Here is a 22,255-nt window from a genome sequence, read left to right as displayed (position 1 = left end):
TGTAGACATTGTTAATGTTGTAAATGACTATTGCAGCTGGAAACAGATTTTTTATGGAATATCTACATAGGCGTACAGAGGCCCATTATCAGAAACTATCACTCCTGTGTTCCAGTGGCACGTTGTGTTAGCTAATCCAAGTTGATCATTTTAAAATGCTAATTGATCATTAGAAAACCCTTCTGCAATTATGTTAGCACAGCTGTAAACTGTTGTTCTGATTAAAGAAGCAATAAAACTGGCCTTCTTTAGACTAGTTGAGTATCTGGAGCATCAGCGTTTGGGGGTTCGATTACAGGCTCAAAATGGCCAGAAACAAAGAACTTTCTTCTGAAACTCGTCAGTCTATTCTTGTTCTGAGAAATGAAGGCTTTTCCATGTGAGAAATTGCCAAGAATCTGAAGCTGGCCTTCTAGGCAGAGTTGCAAAGAAAAAGCCATATCTCAGACTGGCCAATAAAAAGAAACGATTAAGATGGGCAAAAGAAGTCTAAAGGCCAGTTTTATCGCTTCTTTAATCAGAACAACAGTTTACAGCTGTGCTAACATAATTTCAAAAGGTTTTTCTTCTGTACGCCTATGTAGATATTCCATGAAAAATCTGCCATTTCCAGCTACAACAGTCATTTACAACATTAACAATGTCTAACTGTATTTCTGATCAATTTGATGTTATTTTAATGGACAATAAAAAGAAGGCTTTTCTTTAAAAAATAAGGACATTTCTAAGTGGCCCCAAACTATTGAATGGTAGTGTATGACAGAGGGGTTGATGCAGGAATTGGGACATGGAGACTGCCTCCAGAGAGAGGAAGCTGTCCTTGTTCCCGAGTCAGTTCCTAGATCTTGGTTCCCTGTAGGGTGTCTATGAGGATCTTGTTGTACTCTGCCAGCTGCTTGGAGACAGTCTTCACCACCGGACGGTAGTCGCTCTCCATACCCTTAGAGGCGATGACTGGAGATGTAGGAGTCAAGGAAACTTTGGTTTATACAACATGTCCCCCCATTTGGGGATATTACGTCTACCATTGTCAGTCCTGTAATGTATAGATTCCACAGATCCATTCTGCCTGTGACAGACACCAACCTATTGATTCAGTCCTGTAATGGAACTTGATTGTGTCCAATCAAAACACAAGGATACACTCTTTCATGACGAAGTTGTTCTGCTCGTGATGTTGCCACTTCCTCTCCAGATTGGTCAGCTGAAAACCAACATAAAACAGTGGTTGGTTGAGAGGGGAAAAAAAAAAACAGGCAAGAAACGCTCAAGGAATCTTCAAGCTCCAAAGTTATTATGACATCATGAGTGTTCGTGAAAGGCAATAGACAGGCCACATCAAGTTAGCCTAGCCTGGCAACTACCATGGTTGTTGGCTAATAGCATGAACAGATCAGACACCAGGCTAACCTCCATACTAGTCTGTAGTCAGTATGCTCTCTGTACCTGAGCATGTGTCTCATTGTCCTGTAGCTGTGTTTTCAGAGCTTCATACACCTCATTCATCTTCTGCATGACCTTGTGAAAGCTGTCTCTCCTCTGGGCCAGGGATACTCTGTCCTCCTGCAGCCTCTATAGGACAATAGACAACAACTTAGATCAACTACCATTCATTCATTCATCCATCCATTCATCCATCCATTCATTCATCCATTCATTCATCCATCCATTCATTCATCCATCCATTCATCCATCCATTCAACACTCGTTATGGTGTTAGTAGAGCTACCACTGCAAATCATCAGCTCAGATAGTGAATAGCCGTATATTTCAGATACACAGCTCTGGTGGGGTAATAAAACAAGGATTTACTGAAAAAATATCTTACGGATGTTTAAGCAGATGAAGTGGGTCAACCAATCATTGGTTACACCCCTTTCTTCATTGGTTGAAACTAAAACTTGTGTTTCTCAGACTGAGTCAGTGGAAGAAACATGACTTCCTGGTGTCAAATCTCTCAGAGAATGTGTTTCCTGTTTAAAGGAGAGAGTCGCTTTGTGATGCCTGTAGAGGAGGATGCTTTTACGTTTCCTTGTAAGCTCTACCAAGTTGTTCCCATTGGTAAACTCCCTCAACGATAACACTGTCGCTGGTTGCCATTAGCGACGTGATCTTACAGGGACTATGCCATGAGACCTCTGCCACAGATGTGGGGCTCTTTCACTAAATATTACATCCTGCTTCCTGCGGACACTAAGGCATTGAAAGAGGACTGTTGTCTTAATGTTATCTTAAAATGCGTTCACGATTAACTATGTAACACAATCAAATCAAAAATGTATTTTTCACGTGATCCAAATCAAAACGGGTGAAGTAGACCTTACGGTGAAATGCTTTACTTACAAGCCCTTAACCCAACAATGCAGTTTTAATAAAGGGTTTAAAGAAAATATTTACTAAACAAACTAAAGTAAAAAAATATAGTCAGAGAAAAAGTACAGTGTCAACGTGGGAAGGTTAGTCAAGTCATTTCGTACATAAAGTGACTATGTATAGATAATAAACAGAGAGTTGCATCAGTGTAAAAACAAAGGGGGGGGGGTCAATGTAAATAGTCCGGGTGGCCATTTTGATTAAGGCCACCCGCTACAGAGGGTAGAACAGTCTATGAATTGGGTGACTGGAGTATTTGACCATTTTTGGGCCTAGTATACAGGTCCTGGATAATAATATAATATATAATATAATAATAAATAATATATGCCATTTAGCAGACGCTTTTATCCAAAGCGACTTACAGTCATGTGTGCATACATTCTACGTATGGGAGGTCCCTGGAATCGAACCCACTACCCTGGCGTTACAAGCGCCATGCTCTACCAACTGAGCTACAGAAGGACCAGGAAGAAGGATGTCAGGAAGCTTGGCCCCAAGCGATATACTGGGCCGTAAACACTGCCCTCGGTGGCGCCTTGCGGTCGGATGCCGAGCGGTTGCCGTACCAGGCGGTGACGCAACTGGTCAGGATGCTCTCGATGGTGTAGCTGTAGAACTTTTCTGAGGATCTGAGGACCCATGCCAAATCTTTTCATTCTCCTGAGGGGAATAGTCTTTGTCATGCCCTCTTCACGACTGTCTTGGTGTGTTTGGACCATGATAGATCGTTGGTGATGTGGACACCAAGGAACTTGAAACTCTCGACCCGCTCCACTACAGCCTCATCGATGTTAATGGGGGCCTGTTCAGCCCAACTTTTCCAGAAGTCCAGCATTTCAAAGCACTTCATGGCTACCGACGTGAGTGCTACGGGGTGGTAATCATTTAGGCAGGTTACCTTCGCTTTCTTGGGCACAGGGACTATGGTGGTCTATGGTAGTCTGTAGGTACTACAAACTTGGTCAGGGACAGGTTGAAAATATCAGTTTAGACACTTGCCAGTCCGCGCATGCTTTGAGCACACGTCCTGGTAATCCGTCTGGCCCCAGGGCTTTGTGAATGTTGACCTGTTTAAAAGTCTTAGTCACATCGGCTCACATCGGCTACCGAGAGCGTGATCACATAGTCGTCCGGGAACAGCTGGTGCCCTCATGCATGCTTCAGTGTTGCTTGCCTTAAAGCGACCATAAAAGGCATTTAGCTCGTCTGGTAGGCTCACGTCACTGGGAAGCTCACGGCTGTAGTCCGGGATAGTTTTCAAGCCCTGCAACATCTGATGAGTGTCAGAGCCGGTGTAGTAGGATTCAATCTTAGTCCTGTATTGACGCTTTTCCTGTTTGATGCTTCATCTGAAGGTGTAGTGGGATTTCAGTCCCGGATTTACAGTCCCGCTCCTTGAAAGCAGCAGCTCTAGCCTTTAGCTTGGTGTGGATTTTGCTGTAATCCATGGCTTCTGGTCGGGATATGTACGTATGGTCAATGTGGGGACAACATTGTAGATGCTCTTTATGATGAAGCAGGTGGCTGAGGTGGTATACTCCTCAATGCCATTGTATGAATCCAGTCTGCTAGTCCTGTAGCGTAGCATCCGCGTCATCTGACCACTTCCATATCGAGCGAGTCACTGGTACTTCCTGCTTTAATTTTTGCTTGTAAACCGGAAATCGGGAGGATAAAATGGTCAGATTTGCCAAATGGAGAGCGAGTATTCATTTGAGCTGTTTATCTGTGAACGTAATCATTCAAATGTAAAAAAACACAACAACAAATGTTTAATGGGCTGCAGTGAACTTAAACCTCATGGACCCTCCTCCACAGAGGGCATCCCGTCAAAGCCTGGTCCACACACTAATCTCACACTGAGTGACACTTCAGAGCCCGTATTCATTAAGCAGAGTGGCAGTGCTGATCTAGGATCAGGTCCCCTCATCCATATTATCTTACTCGTTACACTCTAAAAGGCAACTGATCCTACATCAGCTCTGCTACAGACACTCTGTAGGCCCATAGCTGAGGTCAGGTGTACTTTCCAAACATAGGTCTGTACCTCAGAAAGGACAGGACAAGACAAGACAAGACCAGACCAGACAAGACCAGACCAGACCAGACAAGACCAGACAAGACCAGACAAGACCAGACAAGACCAGACAAGACAAGACCAGACAGACAGGTGCTTTCCTCCCGTAACTCTGACATTAACAGACAGACAGACAGACAGACGGGCGGACCGACAGACAGACGGACGGACAGACAGACAGGTGCTTTCCTCCCGTAACTCTGACATTAACAGACGGACGGACAGACGGACGGACCGACGAACGGACAGACAGACAGTACCTTCTTCTTGTCCTCTCCAGCAGCCTTTAAAATGTCCAGGTTGCTGTACGTCTCCAGCTCCTGAGTCATGGTCTCTATCCTGTCCTTCAGGCTGGTCAGCTCTGTGTTGATCTTACTCTCCAGCTGCTCTACCTTCTGCAGGTCAAGGGTCAGACGGTGGTTCTCTGGGGGACGGTTGAGGACGAGACACGCAGAGACGGAAGGACAAAAAGACAGACAGACGTACATAGACAAGCACATTAAAAAAAGAAGATCACAGACAGATCATTGGCATATTTCAAGCGACATCGAGACTTGATCAATTTAATATATACAGTGAGCTTCAACAGGATTGAGACAGTGACACATTGTTTGGTGTGTTGGCTTCTGTACTCCCAGCACTGTGGATTTGAAATGATACAATGACTATGAGGTCAAAGTGCAGCTTTCATTTGAGGGTATTCTCATCCATATCGGGTGAACACCATTTTAGAGGACCAAAAGTACCCGGGACAAATTAACTTATGTGTATTAAAGTAGTAAAAAGTTTAGTATTTGGTCCCATATTCATAACACACACATAATGTACCTGGGTCAACTACACCACTAGGTTCCCGCTCTTCCCTCTTTTCCTTATTGATTTCCTTCTCCTCATCCTCCTCCACCTCATCAGGCGTGTGACTCTACAAACTTGTTGTGGATTCATTGCTGTTTGTTTTGGTTGTGTTTCAGACCATTTTGTGGCCAATAGAAATGAATGGTTAATAATGTATTGTTATTTTGGAATCACTGTTATTCTAAATAATAATATAATGTTTCTAATTAATGTGGATATTACCATGATCACGGATAATCCTGAAATAAATGTGAACAATGATGAGTGAGAAAGTTACAGACGCACAAATATCATGCCCCCCCCCAAAATGCTAACCTCCCCTATTATTGTAATGGTGGGGGACGACGACGACCATGAACAAACATATCTAAACGTTTCACCCGATTTGAATGAAAATACCCTTAGAGCTGACAGTCTGAACTGTAACATCATAGTCATTGTATCATTTCAAACGTCCTTTGGTCACAGTAGGCCTACATTACACTGAGTTACACAGAGTTCCATTACACTGAGCTACACAGTTACACAGAGTTCCATTACACTGAGTTACACAGAGTTCCATTAGACTGAGCTACACAGAGTTCCATTACACTGAGCTACACAGTTACACAGAGTTCCATTACACTGAGTTACACAGAGTTCCATTAGACTGAGCTACACAGAGTTCCATTAGACTGAGCTACACAGAGTTCCATTACACTGAGTTACACAGAGTTCCATTACACTGAGTTACACAGAGTTCCATTACACTGAGCTACACAGTTACACAGAGTTCCATTACACTGAGCTACACAGTTACACAGAGTTCCATTACACTGAGCTACACAGTTACACAGAGTTCCATTACACTGAGCTACACAGTTACACAGAGTTCCATTACACTGAGCTACACAGTTATACAGAGTTCCATTACACTGAGCTACACAGTTACACAGAGTTCCATTACACTGAGTTACACAGAGTTCCATTAGACTGAGCTACACAGAGTTCCATTACACTGAGTTACACAGTTACACAGAGTTCCATTAGACTGAGCTACACAGAGTTCCATTACACTGAGTTACACAGTTACACAGAGTTCCATTAGACTGAGCTACACAGTTACACAGAGTTCCATTACACTGAGCTACACAGTTACACAGAGTTCCATTACACTGAGCTACACAGTTACACAGAGTTCCATTACACTGAGCTACACAGTTACACAGAGTTCCATTACACTGAGTTACACAGAGTTCCATTACACTGAGTTACACATAGTTCCATTACACTGAGCTACACAGTTACACATAGTTCCATTACACTGAGTTACACAGTTACACAGAGTTCCATTACACGGAGTTACACAGAGTTCCATTACACTGAGCTACACAGTTACAGAGTTCCATTACACTGAGCTACACAGTTACACAGTTATGCAGAGTTCCATTACACTGAGCTACACAGTTACACAGAGTTCCATTACACTGAGTTACACAGAGTTCCATTACACTGAGCTACACAGTTACACAGAGTTCCATTACACCGAGCTACACAGTTACACAGAGTTCCATTACACTGAGTTACACAGAGTTCCATTACACTGAGTTACACAGTTACACAGAGTTCCATTACACTGAGTTACACAGTTACACAGAGTTCCATTACACTGAGCTACACAGTTACACAGAGTTCCATTACACTGAGTTACACAGAGTTCCATTACACTGAGTTACACAGTTACACAGAGTTCCATTACACTGAGCTACACAGTTACACAGAGTTCCATTACACTGAGCTACACAGTTACTCAGAGTTCCATTACACTGAGCTACACAGTTACACAGAGTTCCATTACACTGAGCTACACAGTTACACAGAGTTCCATTACACTGAGCTACACAGTTACTCAGAGGTCCATTACACAGGAGTGCATGAAAACAAGTTCACAGTAAACTGTCACATCAGCTTACATCTGAACTCTGATAACACTTGACAGTGGACAGAATGTTAATTTGGGTGTTTCTTTTTTCCTGTTAGAAGAATAACATTGTTGTGCTGACAGAGTGCTACTGAGCCTGGAGCCTGACCAGACCGTTGCACATAGAGTGTATCCCAAATAGCATCCTATTCCATTCCATACTCTGATACACTTAGTGAATCAACTCTCACCCATTTCCTTCATTCTATAGCTAGAGGACTCCTGTTATGTCCTGGAGTGAGAAGTATCATTTGTTGTCTTTATCTGTTGTGGACTAGTACTGTCTCTCTGTCTTTATCTGTTGTGGTCTGGTACTGTCTATATCTGTTGTGGTCTGGTACTGTCTCTCTGTCTTTATCTGTTGTGGACTAGTACTGTCTCTCTGTCTTTATCTGTTGTGGTCTGGTACTGTCTCTCTGTCTTTATCTGTTGTGGTCTGGTACTGTCTCTCTGTCTTTATCTGTTGTGGTCTGGTACTGTCTCTCTGTCTTTATCTGTTGTGGTCTGGTACTCTCTATATCTGTTGTGGTCTGGTACTGTCTCTCTGTCTTTATCTGTTGTGGTCTAGTACTGTCTCTCTGTCTTTATCTGTTGTGGTCTGGTACTGTCTCTCTGTCTTTATCTGTTGTGGTCTGGTACTGTCTCTCTGTCTTTATCTGTTGTGGTCTGGTACTGTCTATATCTGTTGTGGTCTGGTACTGTCTTTATCTGTTGTGGTCTAGTACTGTCTCTCTGTCTTTATCTGTTGTGGTCTGGTACTGTCTATATCTGTTGTGGTCTGGTACTGTCTTTATCTGTTGTGGTCTAGTACTGTCTCTCTGTCTTTATCTGTTGTGGTCTGGTACTGTCTTTATCTGTTGTGGTCTAGTACTGTCTTTATCTGTTGTGGACTAGTACTGTCTCTCTGTCTTTATCTGTTGTGGTCTGGTACTGTCTTTATCTGTTGTGGTCTGGTACTGTCTATATCTGTTGTGGTCTAGTACTGTCTTTATCTGTTGTGGTCTGGTACTGTCTTTATCTGTTGTGGACTAGTACTGTCTCTCTGTCTTTATCTGTTGTGGTCTGGTACTGTCTATATCTGTTGTGGTCTAGTACTGTCTTTATCTGTTGTGGTCTAGTACTGTCTCTCTGTCTTTATCTGTTGTGGTCTGGTACTGTCTATATCTGTTGTGGTCTAGTACTGTCTTTATCTGTTGTGGTCTGGTACTGTCTTTATCTGTTGTGGTCTAGTACTGTCTTTATCTGTTGTGGTCTAGTACTGTCTTTATCTGTTGTGGTCTAGTACTGTCTTTATCTGTTGTGGTCTAGTACTGTCTTTATTTGTTGTGGTCTAGTACTGTCTTTATTTGTTGTGGTCTAGTACTGTCTATCTGTTGTGGTCTAGTACTGTCTATATCTGTTGTGGTCTAGTACTGTCTTTATTTGTTGTGGTCTAGTACTGTCTATCTGTTGTGGTCTAGTACTGTCTATATCTGTTGTGGTCTAGTACTGTCTTTATCTGTTGTGGTCTAGTACTGTCTTTATCTGTTGTGGTCTGGTACTGTCTCTCTGTCTTTATCTGTTGTGGACTAGTACTGTCTCTCTGTCTTTATCTGTTGTGGTCTGGTACTGTCTCTCTGTCTTTATCTGTTGTGGTCTGGTACTGTCTCTCTGTCTTTATCTGTTGTGGTCTGGTACTGTCTCTCTGTCTTTATCTGTTGTGGTCTGGTACTGTCTATATCTGTTGTGGTCTGGTACTGTCTCTCTGTCTTTATCTGTTGTGGTCTAGTACTGTCTCTCTGTCTTTATCTGTTGTGGTCTGGTACTGTCTCTCTGTCTTTATCTGTTGTGGTCTGGTACTGTCTCTCTGTCTTTATCTGTTGTGGTCTGGTACTGTCTATATCTGTTGTGGTCTGGTACTGTCTTTATCTGTTGTGGTCTAGTACTGTCTCTCTGTCTTTATCTGTTGTGGTCTGGTACTGTCTTTATCTGTTGTGGTCTAGTACTGTCTTTATCTGTTGTGGTCTAGTACTGTCTCTCTGTCTTTATCTGTTGTGGTCTAGTACTGTCTTTATCTGTTGTGGACTAGTACTGTCTTTATCTGTCTTTATCTGTTGTGGTCTGGTACTGTCTTTATCTGTTGTGGTCTGGTACTGTCTATATCTGTTGTGGTCTAGTACTGTCTTTATCTGTTGTGGTCTGGTACTGTCTTTATCTGTTGTGGACTAGTACTGTCTCTCTGTCTTTATCTGTTGTGGTCTGGTACTGTCTATATCTGTTGTGGTCTAGTACTGTCTTTATCTGTTGTGGTCTAGTACTGTCTCTCTGTCTTTATCTGTTGTGGTCTGGTACTGTCTATATCTGTTGTGGTCTAGTACTGTCTTTATCTGTTGTGGTCTGGTACTGTCTTTATCTGTTGTGGTCTAGTACTGTCTTTATCTGTTGTGGTCTAGTACTGTCTTTATCTGTTGTGGTCTAGTACTGTCTTTATCTGTTGTGGTCTAGTACTGTCTTTATTTGTTGTGGTCTAGTACTGTCTTTATTTGTTGTGGTCTAGTACTGTCTATCTGTTGTGGTCTAGTACTGTCTATATCTGTTGTTGTGGTCTAGTACTGTCTTTATTTGTTGTGGTCTAGTACTGTCTATCTGTTGTGGTCTAGTACTGTCTTTATATCTGTTGTTATCTGTTGTGGTCTAGTACTGTCTTTATCTGTTGTGGTCTAGTACTGTCTTTATCTGTTGTGGTCTAGTACTGTCTTTATCTGTTGTGGTCTAGTACTGTCTTTATCTGTTGTGGTCTAGTACTGTCTTTTTCAGTCTTTTATCTGTTGTTATTTACTCTCTCTGTCAGTCTGGTACTCACCTAGTCTTTATCTGTTGTGTTATTTACTCTCTGTCAGTATCTCACCTAGTTACTGTCAGTTTATCTTATTTAAACTGTGGTATCTCACCTAGTTACTCTCTCTGTCAGTATCTCACCTAGTTATTTACTCTCTCTGTCAGTATCTCACCTAGTTATTTACTCTCTCTGTCAGTATCTCACCTAGTTATTTACTCTCTCTGTCAGTTCTCATTTATTTACTCTCTCTGTCAGTATCTCACCTAGTTATTTAAACTCTCTGTCAGTATCTCACCTAGTTATTTACTCTCTCTGTCAGTATCTCACCTAGTTATTTAAACTCTCTGTCAGTATCTCACCTAGTTATTTACTCACTCACCTAGTTATTTACTCTCTCTGTCAGTATCTCACCTAGTTATTTACTCTCTCTGTCAGTATCTCACCTAGTTATTTACTCTCTCTGTCAGTATCTCACCTAGTTATTTACTCTCTCTGTCAGTATCTCACCTAGTTATTTACTCTCTCTGTCAGTATCTCACCTAGTTATTTACTCTCTCTGTCAGTATCTCACCTAGTTATTTACTCTCTCTGTCAGTATCTCACCTAGTTATTTACTCTCTCTGTCAGTATCTCACCTAGTTATTTACTCTCTCTGTCAGTATCTCACCTAGTTATTTACTCTCTGTCAATATCTCACCTAGTTATTTACTCTCTCTGTCAGTATCTCACCTAGTTATTTACTCTCTCTGTCAGTATCTCACCTAGTTATTTACTCTCTCTGTCAGTATCTCACCTAGTTATTTACTCTCTCTGTCAGTATCTCACCTAGTTATTTACTCTCTCTGTCAGTATCTCACCTAGTTATTTACTCTCTCTGTCAGTATCTCACCTAGTTATTTACTCTCTGTCAGTATCTCACCTAGTTATTTACTCTCTCTGTCAGTATCTCACCTAGTTATTTACTCTCTCTGTCAGTATCTCACCTAGTTATTTACTCTCTCTGTCAGTATCTCACCTAGTTATTTACTCTCTGTCAGTATCTCACCTAGTTATTTACTCTCTGTCAGTATCTCACCTAGTTATTTACTCTCTCTGTCAGTATCTCACCTAGTTATTTACTCTCTCTGTCAGTATCTCACCTAGTTATTTACTCTCTGTCAGTATCTCACCTAGTTATTTACTCTCTGTCAGTATCTCACCTAGTTATTTACTCTCTCTGTCAGTATCTCACCTAGTTATTTACTCACCTAGTTATTTACTCTCTCTGTATCAGTATCTCACCTAGTATCTCACCTAGTTATTTACTCTCTCTGTCAGTATCTCACCTAGTTATTTAAACTCTGTCAGTATCTCACCTAGTTATTTACTCTCTCTGTCAGTATCTCACCTAGTTATTTAAACTCTAGTTATTTACTCTCTCTGTCAGTATCTCACCTAGTTATTTACTCTCTCTGTCAGTATCTCACCTAGTTATTTACTCTCTCTGTCAGTATCTCACCTAGTTATTTACTCTCTCTGTCAGTATCTCACCTAGTTATTTAAACTCTGTCAGTATCTCACCTAGTTATTTACTCTCTCTGTCAGTATCTCACCTAGTTATTTAAACTCTGTCAGTATCTCACCTAGTTATTTACTCTCTCTGTCAGTATCTCACCTAGTTATTTACTCTCTCTGTCAGTTATTTACTCACCACCTAGTTATTTACTCTCTGTCAGTATCTCACCTAGTTATTTACTCTCTCTGTCAGTATCTCACCTAGTTATTTACTCTCTCTGTCAGTATCTCACCTAGTTATTTACTCTCTCTGTCAGTATCTCACCTAGTTATTTACTCTCTCTGTCAGTATCTCACCTAGTTATTTACTCTCTCTGTCAGTATCTCACCTAGTTATTTAAACTCTGTCAGTATCTCACTCACCTAGTTATTTACTCTCTCTGTCAGTATCTCACCTAAACTCTCTGTCAGTATCTCACCTAGTTATTTACTCTCTCTGTCAGTATCTCACCTAGTTATTTACTCTCTCTGTCAGTATCTCACCTAGTTATTTACTCTCTCTGTCAGTATCTCACCTAGTTATTTACAGTATCTCACCTAGTTATTTACTCTCTCTGTCAGTATCTCACCTAGTTATTTACTCTGTCAGTATCTCACCTAGTTATTTACTCTCTCTGTCAGTATCTCACCTAGTTATTTAAACTCTCTGTCAGTATCTCACCTAGTTATTTACTCTCTCTGTCAGTATCTCACCTAGTTATTTACTCTCTCTGTCAGTATCTCACCTAGTTATTTACTCACCTAGTTATTTACTCTCTGTCAGTATCTCACCTCTCTCTGTCAGTATCTCACCTAGTTATTTACTCTCTCTGTCAGTATCTCACCTAGTTATTTACTCTCTCTGTCAGTATCTCACCTCTCTCTGTCAGTTATTTACTCTCTCTGTCAGTATCTCACCTAGTTATTTACTCTCTCTGTCAGTATCTCACCTAGTTATTTACTCTCTCTGTCAGTATCTCACCTAGTTATTTAAACTCTGTCAGTATCTCACCTAGTTATTTACTCTAGTATCTCACCTAGTTATTTAAACTCTGTCAGTTATCTCACTCACCTAGTTATTTACTCTCTCTGTCAGTATCTCACCTAGTTATTTACTCTCTCTGTCAGTATCTCACCTAGTTATTTACTCTCTCTGTCAGTATCTCACCTAGTTATTTACTCTCTCTGTCAGTATCTCACCTAGTTATTTACTCTCTGTCAGTATCTCACCTAGTTATTTACTCTCTCTGTCAGTATCTCACCTAGTTATTTACTCTCTCTGTCAGTATCTCACCTAGTTATTTACTCTCTCTGTCAGTATCTCACCTAGTTATTTACTCTCTCTGTCAGTATCTCACCTAGTTATTTACTCTCTCTGTCAGTATCTCACCTAGTTATTTACTCTCTCTGTCAGTATCTCACCTAGTTATTTAAACTCTGTCAGTATCTCACCTAGTTATTTACTCTCTCTGTCAGTATCTCACCTAGTTATTTACTCTCTGTCAGTATCTCACCTAGTTATTTACTCTCTCTGTCAGTATCTCACCTAGTTATTTACTCTCTCTGTCAGTATCTCACCTAGTTATTTACTCTCTCTGTCAGTATCTCACCTAGTTATTTACTCTCTGTCAGTATCTCACCTAGTTATTTACTCTCTCTGTCAGTATCTCACCTAGTTATTTACTCTCTCTGTCAGTATCTCACCTAGTTATTTACTCTCTCTGTCAGTATCTCACCTAGTTATTTACTCTCAGTATCTCACCTAGTTATTTACAGTATCTCACCTAGTTATTTAAACTCTGTCAGTATCTCACCTAGTTATTTACTCTCTCTGTCAGTATCTCACCTAGTTATTTAAACTCTGTCAGTATCTCACCTAGTTATTTACTCTCTCTGTCAGTATCTCACCTAGTTATTTACTCTCTCTGTCAGTATCTCACCTAGTTATTTACTCTCTCTGTCAGTATCTCACCTAGTTATTTACTCTCTCTGTCAGTATCTCACCTAGTTATTTACTCTCTCTGTCAGTATCTCACCTAGTTATTTACTCTCTCTGTCAGTATCTCACCTATCTCACCTAGTTATTTACTCTCTCTGTCAGTATCTCACCTAGTTATTTACTCTCTCTGTCAGTATCTCACCTAGTTATTTACTCTCTCTGTCAGTATCTCACCTAGTTATTTACTCTCTCTGTCAGTATCTCACCTAGTTATTTACTCTCTCTGTCAGTATCTCACCTAGTTATTTACTCTCTCTGTCAGTATCTCACCTAGTTATTTACTCTCTCTGTCAGTATCTCACCTAGTTATTTACTCTCTCTGTCAGTATCTCACCTAGTTATTTAAACTCTGTCAGTATCTCACCTAGTTATTTACTCTCTCTGTCAGTATCTCACCTAGTTATTTAACTCTCTGTCAGTATCTCACCTAGTTATTTACTCTCTCTGTCAGTATCTCACCTAGTTATTTACTCTCTGTCAGTATCTCACCTAGTTATTTACTCTCTGTCAGTATCTCACCTAGTTATTTACTCTCTCTGTCAGTATCTCACCTAGTTATTTACTCTCTCTGTCAGTATCTCACCTAGTTATTTACTCTCTCTGTCAGTATCTCACCTAGTTATTTACTCTCTCTGTCAGTATCTCACCTAGTTATTTACTCTCTCTGTCAGTATCTCACCTAGTTATTTACTCTCTCTGTCAGTATCTCACCTAGTTATTTACTCTCTCTGTCAGTATCTCACCTAGTTATTTACTCTCTCTGTCAGTATCTCACCTAGTTATTTACTCTCTCTGTCAGTATCTCACCTAGTTATTTACTCTCTCTGTCAGTATCTCACCTAGTTATTTACTCTCTCTGTCAGTATCTCACCTAGTTATTTACTCTCTGTCAGTATCTCACCTAGTTATTTACTCTCTCTGTCAGTATCTCACCTAGTTATTTACTCTCTCTGTCAGTATCTCACCTAGTTATTTACTCTCTCTGTCAGTATCTCACCTAGTTATTTACTCTCTCTGTCAGTTATTTACTCTCTCTGTCAGTATCTCACCTAGTTATTTACTCTCTCTGTTATTTACAGTATCTCACCTAGTTATTCACTAGTTATTTACTCTCTCTGTCAGTATCTCACCTAGTTATTTACTCTCTCTGTCAGTATCTCACCTAGTTATTTGCTCTCTCTGTCAGTATCTCACTAGTTATTTACTCTCTCTGTCATTTAAACTCTGTCAGTATCTCACCTAGTTATTTACTCTCTCTGTCAGTATCTCACCTAGTTATTTACTCTCTCTGTCAGTATCTCACCTAGTTATTTACTCTCTCTGTCAGTATCTCACCTAGTTATTTACTCTCTCTGTCAGTATCTCACCTAGTTATTTACTCTCTCTGTCAGTATCTCACCTAGTTATTTACTCTCTCTGTCAGTATCTCACCTAGTTATTTACTCTCTCTGTCAGTATCTCACCTAGTTATTTACTCTCTCTGTCAGTATCTCACCTAGTTATTTACTCTCTCTGTCAGTATCTCACCTAGTTATTTACTCTCTCTGTCAATATCTCACCTAGTTATTTACTCTCTCTGTCAGTATCTCACCTAGTTATTTACTCTCTCTGTCAGTATCTCACCTAGTTATTTACTCTCTCTGTCAGTATCTCACCTAGTTATTTACTCTCTGTCAGTATCTCACCCCTAGTTATTTACTCTCTCTGTCAGTATCTCACCTAGTTATTTACTCTCTCTGTCAATATCTCACCTAGTTATTTACTCTCTCTGTCAGTATCTCACCTGTCAATATCTCACCTAGTTATTTACTCTCTCTGTCAGTATCTCACCTAGTTATTTACTCTCTCTGTCAGTATCTCACCTAGTTATTTACTCTCTGTCAGTATCTCACCTAGTTATTTACTCTCTCTGTCAGTATCTCACCTAGTTATTTACTCTCTCTGTCAATTATCTCACCTAGTTATTTACTCTCTATCTCTGTTATTTACTCTCTCTGTCAGTATCTCACCTAGTTATTTACTCTCTCTGTCAGTATCTCACCTAGTTATTTACTCTCTCTGTCAGTATCTCACCTAGTTATTTACTCTCTCTGTCAGTATCTCACCTAGTTATTTACTCTCTCTGTCAGTATCTCACCTAGTTATTTACTCTCTCTGTCAGTATCTCACCTAGTTATTTACTCTCTCTGTCAGTATCTCACCTAGTTATTTACTCTCTCTGTCAATATCTCACCTAGTTATTTACTCTCTCTGTCAATATCTCACCTAGTTATTTACTCTCTCTGTCAGTATCTCACCTAGTTATTTACTCTCTCTGTCAGTATCTCACCTAGTTATTTACTCTCTCTGTCAGTATCTCACCTAGTTATTTACTCTCTCTGTCAGTATCTCACCTAGTTATTTACTCTCTCTAGTATCTCACCTAGTTATTTACTCTCTCTGTCAGTATCTCACCTAGTTATTTACTCTCTCTGTCAGTATCTCACCTAGTTATTTACTCTCTCTGTCAGTATCTCACCTAGTTATTTACTCTCTCTGTCAGTATCTCAGTATCTCACCTAGTTATTTACTCTCTCTGTCAGTATCTCACCTAGTTATTTACTCTCTCTGTCAGTATCTCACCTAGTTATTTACTCTCTCTGTCAGTATCTCACCTAGTTATTTACTCTCTCTCACCTAGTTATTTACTCTCTCTGTCAGTATCTCACCTAGTTATTTACTCTCTCTGTCAGTATCTCACCTAGTTATTTACTCTCTCTGTCAGTATCTCACCTAGTTATTTACTCTCTCTGTCAGTATCTCACCTAGTTATTTACTCTCTCTGTCAGTATCTCACCTAGTTATTTACTCTCTCTGTCAGTATCTCACCTAGTTATTTACTCTCTCTGTCAGTATCTCACCTTTATTTTACTCTCTCTGTCAGTATCTCACCTAGTTATTTACTCTCTCTGTCAGTATCTCACCTAGTTATTTACTCTCTCTGTCAGTATCTCACCTAGTTATTTACTCTCTCTGTCAGTATCTCACCTAGTTATTTACTCTCTCTGTCAGTATCTCACCTAGTTATTTACTCTCTGTCAGTATCTCACCTAGTTATTTACTCTATCTCACCTGTTATTATCTCACTAGTTCTCAACTTTATTCTCTCTGTCAGTATCTCACCTAGTTATTTACTCTCTCTGTCAGTATCTCACCTAGTTATTTACTCTCTCTGTCATTTAATCTCACTCACCTAGTTATTTACTCTCTCTGTCAGTATCTCACCTAGTTATTTACTCTCTCTGTCAGTATCTCACCTAGTTATTTACTCTAGTTATTTAAACTCTGTCAGTATCTCACCTAGTTATTTACTCTCTCTGTCAATATCTCACCTAGTTATTTACTCTCTCTGTCAGTATCTCACCTAGTTATTTACTCTCTCTGTCAGTATCTCACCTAGTTATTTACTCTCTCTGTCAGTATCTCACCTAGTTATTTACTCTCTCTGTCAGTATCTCACCTAGTTATTTACTCTCTCTGTCAATATCTCACCTAGTTATTTACTCTCTCTGTCAGTATCTCACCTAGTTATTTACTCTCTCTGTCAGTATCTCACCTAGTTATTTACTCTCTCTGTCAGTATCTCACTCTCTCTGTCAGTATCTCACCTTTATTTACTCTCTCTGTCAATATCTCACCTCTAGTTATTTACTCTCTCTGTCAGTATCTCACCTAGTTATTTACTCTCTCTGTCAATATCTCACCTAGTTATTTACTCTCTCTGTCAGTATCTCACCTAGTTATTTACTCTCTCTGTCAGTATCTCACCTAGTTATTTACTCTCTCTGTCAGTATCTCACCTAGTTATTTACTCTCTCTGTCAGTATCTCACCTAGTTATTTACTCTCTCTGTCAGTATCTCACCTAGTTATTTAATATCTCACCTAGTTATTTACTCTCTCTGTCAGTATCTCACCTAGTTATTTACTCTCTGTCAGTATCTCACCTAGTTATTTACTCTCTCTGTCAGTATCTCACCTAGTTATTTACTCTCTCTGTCAGTATCTCACCTAGTTATTTACTCTCTCTGTCAGTATCTCACCTAGTTATTTACTCTGTCAGTATCTCACCTAGTTATTTACTCTCTCTGTCAGTATCTCACCTAGTTATTTACTCTCTCTGTCAGTATCTCACCTAGTTATTTACTCTCTCTGTCAGTATCTCACCTAGTTATTTACTCTCTCTGTCAGTATCTCACCTAGTTATTTACTCTCTCTGTCAGTATCTCACCTAGTTATTTACTCTCTCTGTCAATATCTCACCTAGTTATTTACTCTCTGTCAGTATCTCACCTAGTTATTTACTATCTCACCTAGTTATTTAAACTCTCTCTGTCAGTATCTCACCTAGTTATTTACTCTCTCTGTCAGTATCTCACCTAGTTATTTACTCTTATCTCACCTAGTTATTTAAACTCTCTGTCAGTATCTCACCTAGTTATTTACTCTCTCTGTCAGTATCTCACCTAGTTATTTACTCACTAGTTATTTACTGTCAGTTATCTCAGTATCTCACCTAGTTATTTACTCTCTCTGTCAGTATCTCACCTAGTTATTTACTCTCTCTGTCAGTATCTCACCTAGTTATTTACTCTCTCTGTCAGTATCTCACCTAGTTATTTACTCTCTCTGTCAGTATCTCACCTAGTTATTTACTCTCTCTGTCAGTATCTCACTAGTTATTTACTCTCTGTCAGTATCTCACTTCTACCATATCTCACCAGTTATTTACTCTCTCTGTCAGTATCTCACCTAGTTATTTACTCTCTCTGTCAGTATCTCACCTAGTTATTTACTCTCTCTGTCAGTATCTCACCTAGTTATTTACTCTCTGTCAATATCTCACCTAGTTATTTACTCTCTCTGTCAGTATCTCACCTAGTTCTCATAGTTATTTACTCTCTCTGTCAGTATCTCACCTAGTTATTTACTCTCTCTGTCAGTATCTCACCTAGTTATTTACTCTCTCTGTCAGTATCTCACCTAGTTATTTACTCTCTCTGTCAGTATCTCACCTAGTTATTTACTCTCTCTGTCAGTATCTCACCTAGTTATTTACTCTCTCTGTCAGTATCTCACCTAGTTATTTACTCTCTCTGTCAGTATCTCACCTAGTTATTTACTCTCTGTCAGTATCTCACCTAGTTATTTACTCTCTCTGTCAGTATCTCACCTAGTTATTTACTCTCTCTGTCAGTATCTCACCTAGTTATTTACTCTCTCTGTCAGTATCTCACCTAGTTATTTACTCTCTCTGTCAGTATCTCACCTAGTTATTTACTCTCTCTGTCAGTATCTCACCTAGTTATTTACTCTCTCTGTCAGTATCTCACCTAGTTATTTACTCTCTCTGTCAGTATCTCACCTAGTTATTTACTCTCTCTGTCAGTATCTCACCTAGTTATTTACTCTCTATCTCACCTCATTTACTCTTCTGTATCTCACCTAGTTATTTACTCTCTCTGTCAGTATCTCACCTAGTTATTTACTCTCTCTGTCAGTATCTCACCTAGTTATTTACTCTCTCTGTCAGTATCTCACCTAGTTATTTACTCTCTCTGTCAGTATCTCACCTAGTTATTTACTCTCTCTGTCAGTATCTCACCTAGTTATTTACTCTCTCTGTCAGTATCTCACCTAGTTATTTACTCTCTGTCAGTATCTCACCTAGTTATTTAAACTCTGTCAGTATCTCACCTAGTTATTTACCCTCTCTGTCAGTATCTCACCTAGTTATTTACTCTCTGTCAGTATCTCACCTAGTTATTTACTCTCTCTGTCAGTATCTCACCTAGTTATTTACTCTCTCAGTATCTCACCTAGTTATTTACAGTATCTCACCTAGTTATTTACTCTCTCTGTCAGTATCTCACCTCTAGTTATTTACTCTCTCTGTCAGTATCTCACCTAGTTATTTAAACTCTGTCAGTATCTCACCTAGTTATTTACTCTCAGTATCTCACCTAGTTATTTACTCTCTGTCAGTATCTCACCTAGTTATTTACTCTCTCTGTCAATATCTCACCTAGTTATTTACTCTCTCTGTCAGTATCTCACCTAGTTATTTACTCTCTCTGTCAGTATCTCACCTAGTTATTTACTCTCTCTGTCAGTATCTCACCTAGTTATTTACTCTCTCTGTCAGTATCTCACCTAGTTATTTACTCTCTCTGTCAGTATCTCACCTAGTTATTTACTCTCTCTGTCAGTATCTCACCTAGTTATTTACTCTCTCTGTCAGTATCTCACCTAGTTATTTACTCTCTCTGTCAGTATCTCACCTAGTTATTTACTCTCTCTGTCAGTATCTCACCTAGTTATTTACTCTCTCTGTCAGTATCTCACCTAGTTATTTACTCTCTCTGTCAGTATCTCACCTAGTTATTTACTCTCTCTGTCAGTATCTCACCTAGTTATTTACTCTCTCTGTCAGTATCTCACCTAGTTATTTACTCTCTCTGTCAGTATCTCACCTAGTTATTTACTCTCTCTGTCAGTATCTCACCTAGTTATTTACTCTGTCAGTATCTCACCTAGTTATTTACTCTCTCTGTCAGTATCTCACCTAGTTATTTACTCTCTCTGTCAGTATCTCACCTAGTTATTTACTTTCAGTATCTCACCTCTCTGTCAGTATCTCACCTAGTTATTTACTCTCTCTGTCAGTATCTCACCTAGTTATTTACTCTCTCTGTCAGTATCTCACCTAGTTATTTACTCTCTGTCAGTATCTCACCTAGTTATTTAAACAGTATCTCACCTAGTTATTTACTCTCTGTCAGTATCTCACCTAGTTATTTACTCTCTGTCAGTATCTCACCTAGTTATTTACTCTCTCTGTCAGTATCTCACCTAGTTATTTACTCTCTCTGTCAGTATCTCACCTAGTTATTTACTCTCTCTGTCAGTATCTCACCTAGTTATTTACTCTCTGTCAGTATCTCACCTAGTTATTTACTCTCTCTGTCAGTATCTCACCTAGTTATTTACTCTCTCTGTCAGTATCTCACCTAGTTATTTACTCTCTGTCATTTACTCTCTCTGTATCTCACCTAGTTATTTACTCTCTCTGTCAGTATCTCACCTAGTTATTTACTCTCTCTGTCAGTATCTCACCTAGTTATTTACTCTCTCTGTCAGTATCTCACCTAGTTATTTACTCTCTCTGTCAGTATCTCACCTAGTTATTTACTCTCTCTGTCAGTATCTCACCTAGTTATTTACTCTCTCTGTCAGTATCTCACCTAGTTATTTACTCTCTCTGTCAATATCTCACCTAGTTATTTACTCTCTCTGTCAGTATCTCACCTAGTTATTTACTCTCTCTGTCAGTAGTTATTTACTCTCTGTCAGTATCTCACCTAGTTATTTACTCTCTGTCAGTATCTCACCTAGTTATTTACTCTCTCTGTCAGTATCTCACCTAGTTATTTACTCTCTGTCAGTATCTCACCTAGTTATTTACTCTCTCTGTCAGTATCTCACCTAGTTATTTAAACTCTGTCAGTATCTCACCTAGTTATTTACTCTCTCTGTCAGTATCTCACCTAGTTATTTAAACTCTGTCAGTATCTCACCTAGTTATTTACTCTCTGTCAGTATCTCACCTAGTTATTTACTCTCTCTGTCAGTATCTCACCTAGTTATTTACTCTCTCTGTCAATATCTCACCTAGTTATTTACTCTCTCTGTCAGTATCTCACCTAGTTATTTACTCTCTGTCAGTATCTCACCTAGTTATTTACTCTCTCTGTCAGTATCTCACCTAGTTATTTACTCTCTGTCAGTATCTCACCTAGTTATTTACTCTCTCTGTCAGTATCTCACCTAGTTATTTACTAGTTATTTACTCTCTGTCAGTATCTCACCTAGTTATTTACTCTCTCTGTCAGTATCTCACCTAGTTATTTACTCTCTCTGTCAGTATCTCACCTAGTTATTTACTCTCTCTGTCAGTATCTCACCTAGTTATTTACTCTCTGTCAGTATCTCACCTAGTTATTTACTCTCTGTCAGTATCTCACCTAGTTATTTACTCTCTCTGTCAGTATCTCACCTAGTTATTTACTCTCTCTGTCAGTATCTCACCTAGTTATTTACTCTCTGTCAGTATCTCACCTAGTTATTTACTCTCTGTCAGTATCTCACCTAGTTATTTACTCTCTCTGTCAGTATCTCACCTAGTTATTTACTCTCTCTGTCACTCTAGTTATTTACTCTCTCTGTCAGTATCTCACCTAGTTATTTACTCTCTGTCAGTATCTCACCTAGTTATTTACTCTCTCTGTCAGTATCTCACCTAGTTATTTACTCTCTCTGTCAGTATCTCACCTCTCAGTATCTCACCTAGTTATTTACTCTCTCTGTCAGTATCTCACCTAGTTATTTACTCTCTCTGTCAGTATCTCACCTAGTTATTTACTCTCTCTGTCAGTATCTCACCTAGTTATTTACTCTCTCTGTCAGTATCTCACCTAGTTATTTACTCTCTCTGTCAGTATCTCACCTAGTTATTTACTCTCTCTGTCAGTATCTCACCTAGTTATTTACTCTCTGTCAGTATCTCACCTAGTTATTTACTCTCTCTGTCAGTATCTCA

General features: G+C 39.4%; 1 protein-coding gene across 2 annotated transcripts in view; it reads right to left on the bottom strand.

Annotated features, from left to right (window-relative positions):
• Positions 1 to 642: 642 nt before the first annotated feature.
• LOC124023901 (intraflagellar transport protein 74 homolog) overlaps positions 643 to 22,255 on the bottom strand; it is a 74,937-nt gene continuing 53,324 nt past the window's right edge. For both annotated transcript variants that reach the window (XM_046338063.1, XM_046338064.1), the window contains 4 exons: positions 4,714 to 4,877; positions 1,447 to 1,572; positions 1,144 to 1,204; positions 643 to 954 (listed from right to left, as the gene is read on the bottom strand). In XM_046338063.1, the coding sequence (XP_046194019.1) occupies positions 839 to 954; positions 1,144 to 1,204; positions 1,447 to 1,572; positions 4,714 to 4,877 (467 nt within the window). In that variant the 3' untranslated portion in view covers positions 643 to 838. The remainder of the gene's footprint in view (positions 955 to 1,143; positions 1,205 to 1,446; positions 1,573 to 4,713; positions 4,878 to 22,255) is intronic.

This window comes from Oncorhynchus gorbuscha, unplaced genomic scaffold (assembly GCF_021184085.1).
Source record: "Oncorhynchus gorbuscha isolate QuinsamMale2020 ecotype Even-year unplaced genomic scaffold, OgorEven_v1.0 Un_scaffold_1716, whole genome shotgun sequence".
Lineage (NCBI taxonomy): Eukaryota > Metazoa > Chordata > Actinopteri > Salmoniformes > Salmonidae > Oncorhynchus > Oncorhynchus gorbuscha.
Note: the sequence above shows the minus strand (reverse complement) of the source record. Positions and strands in the feature narration are given on the sequence as shown.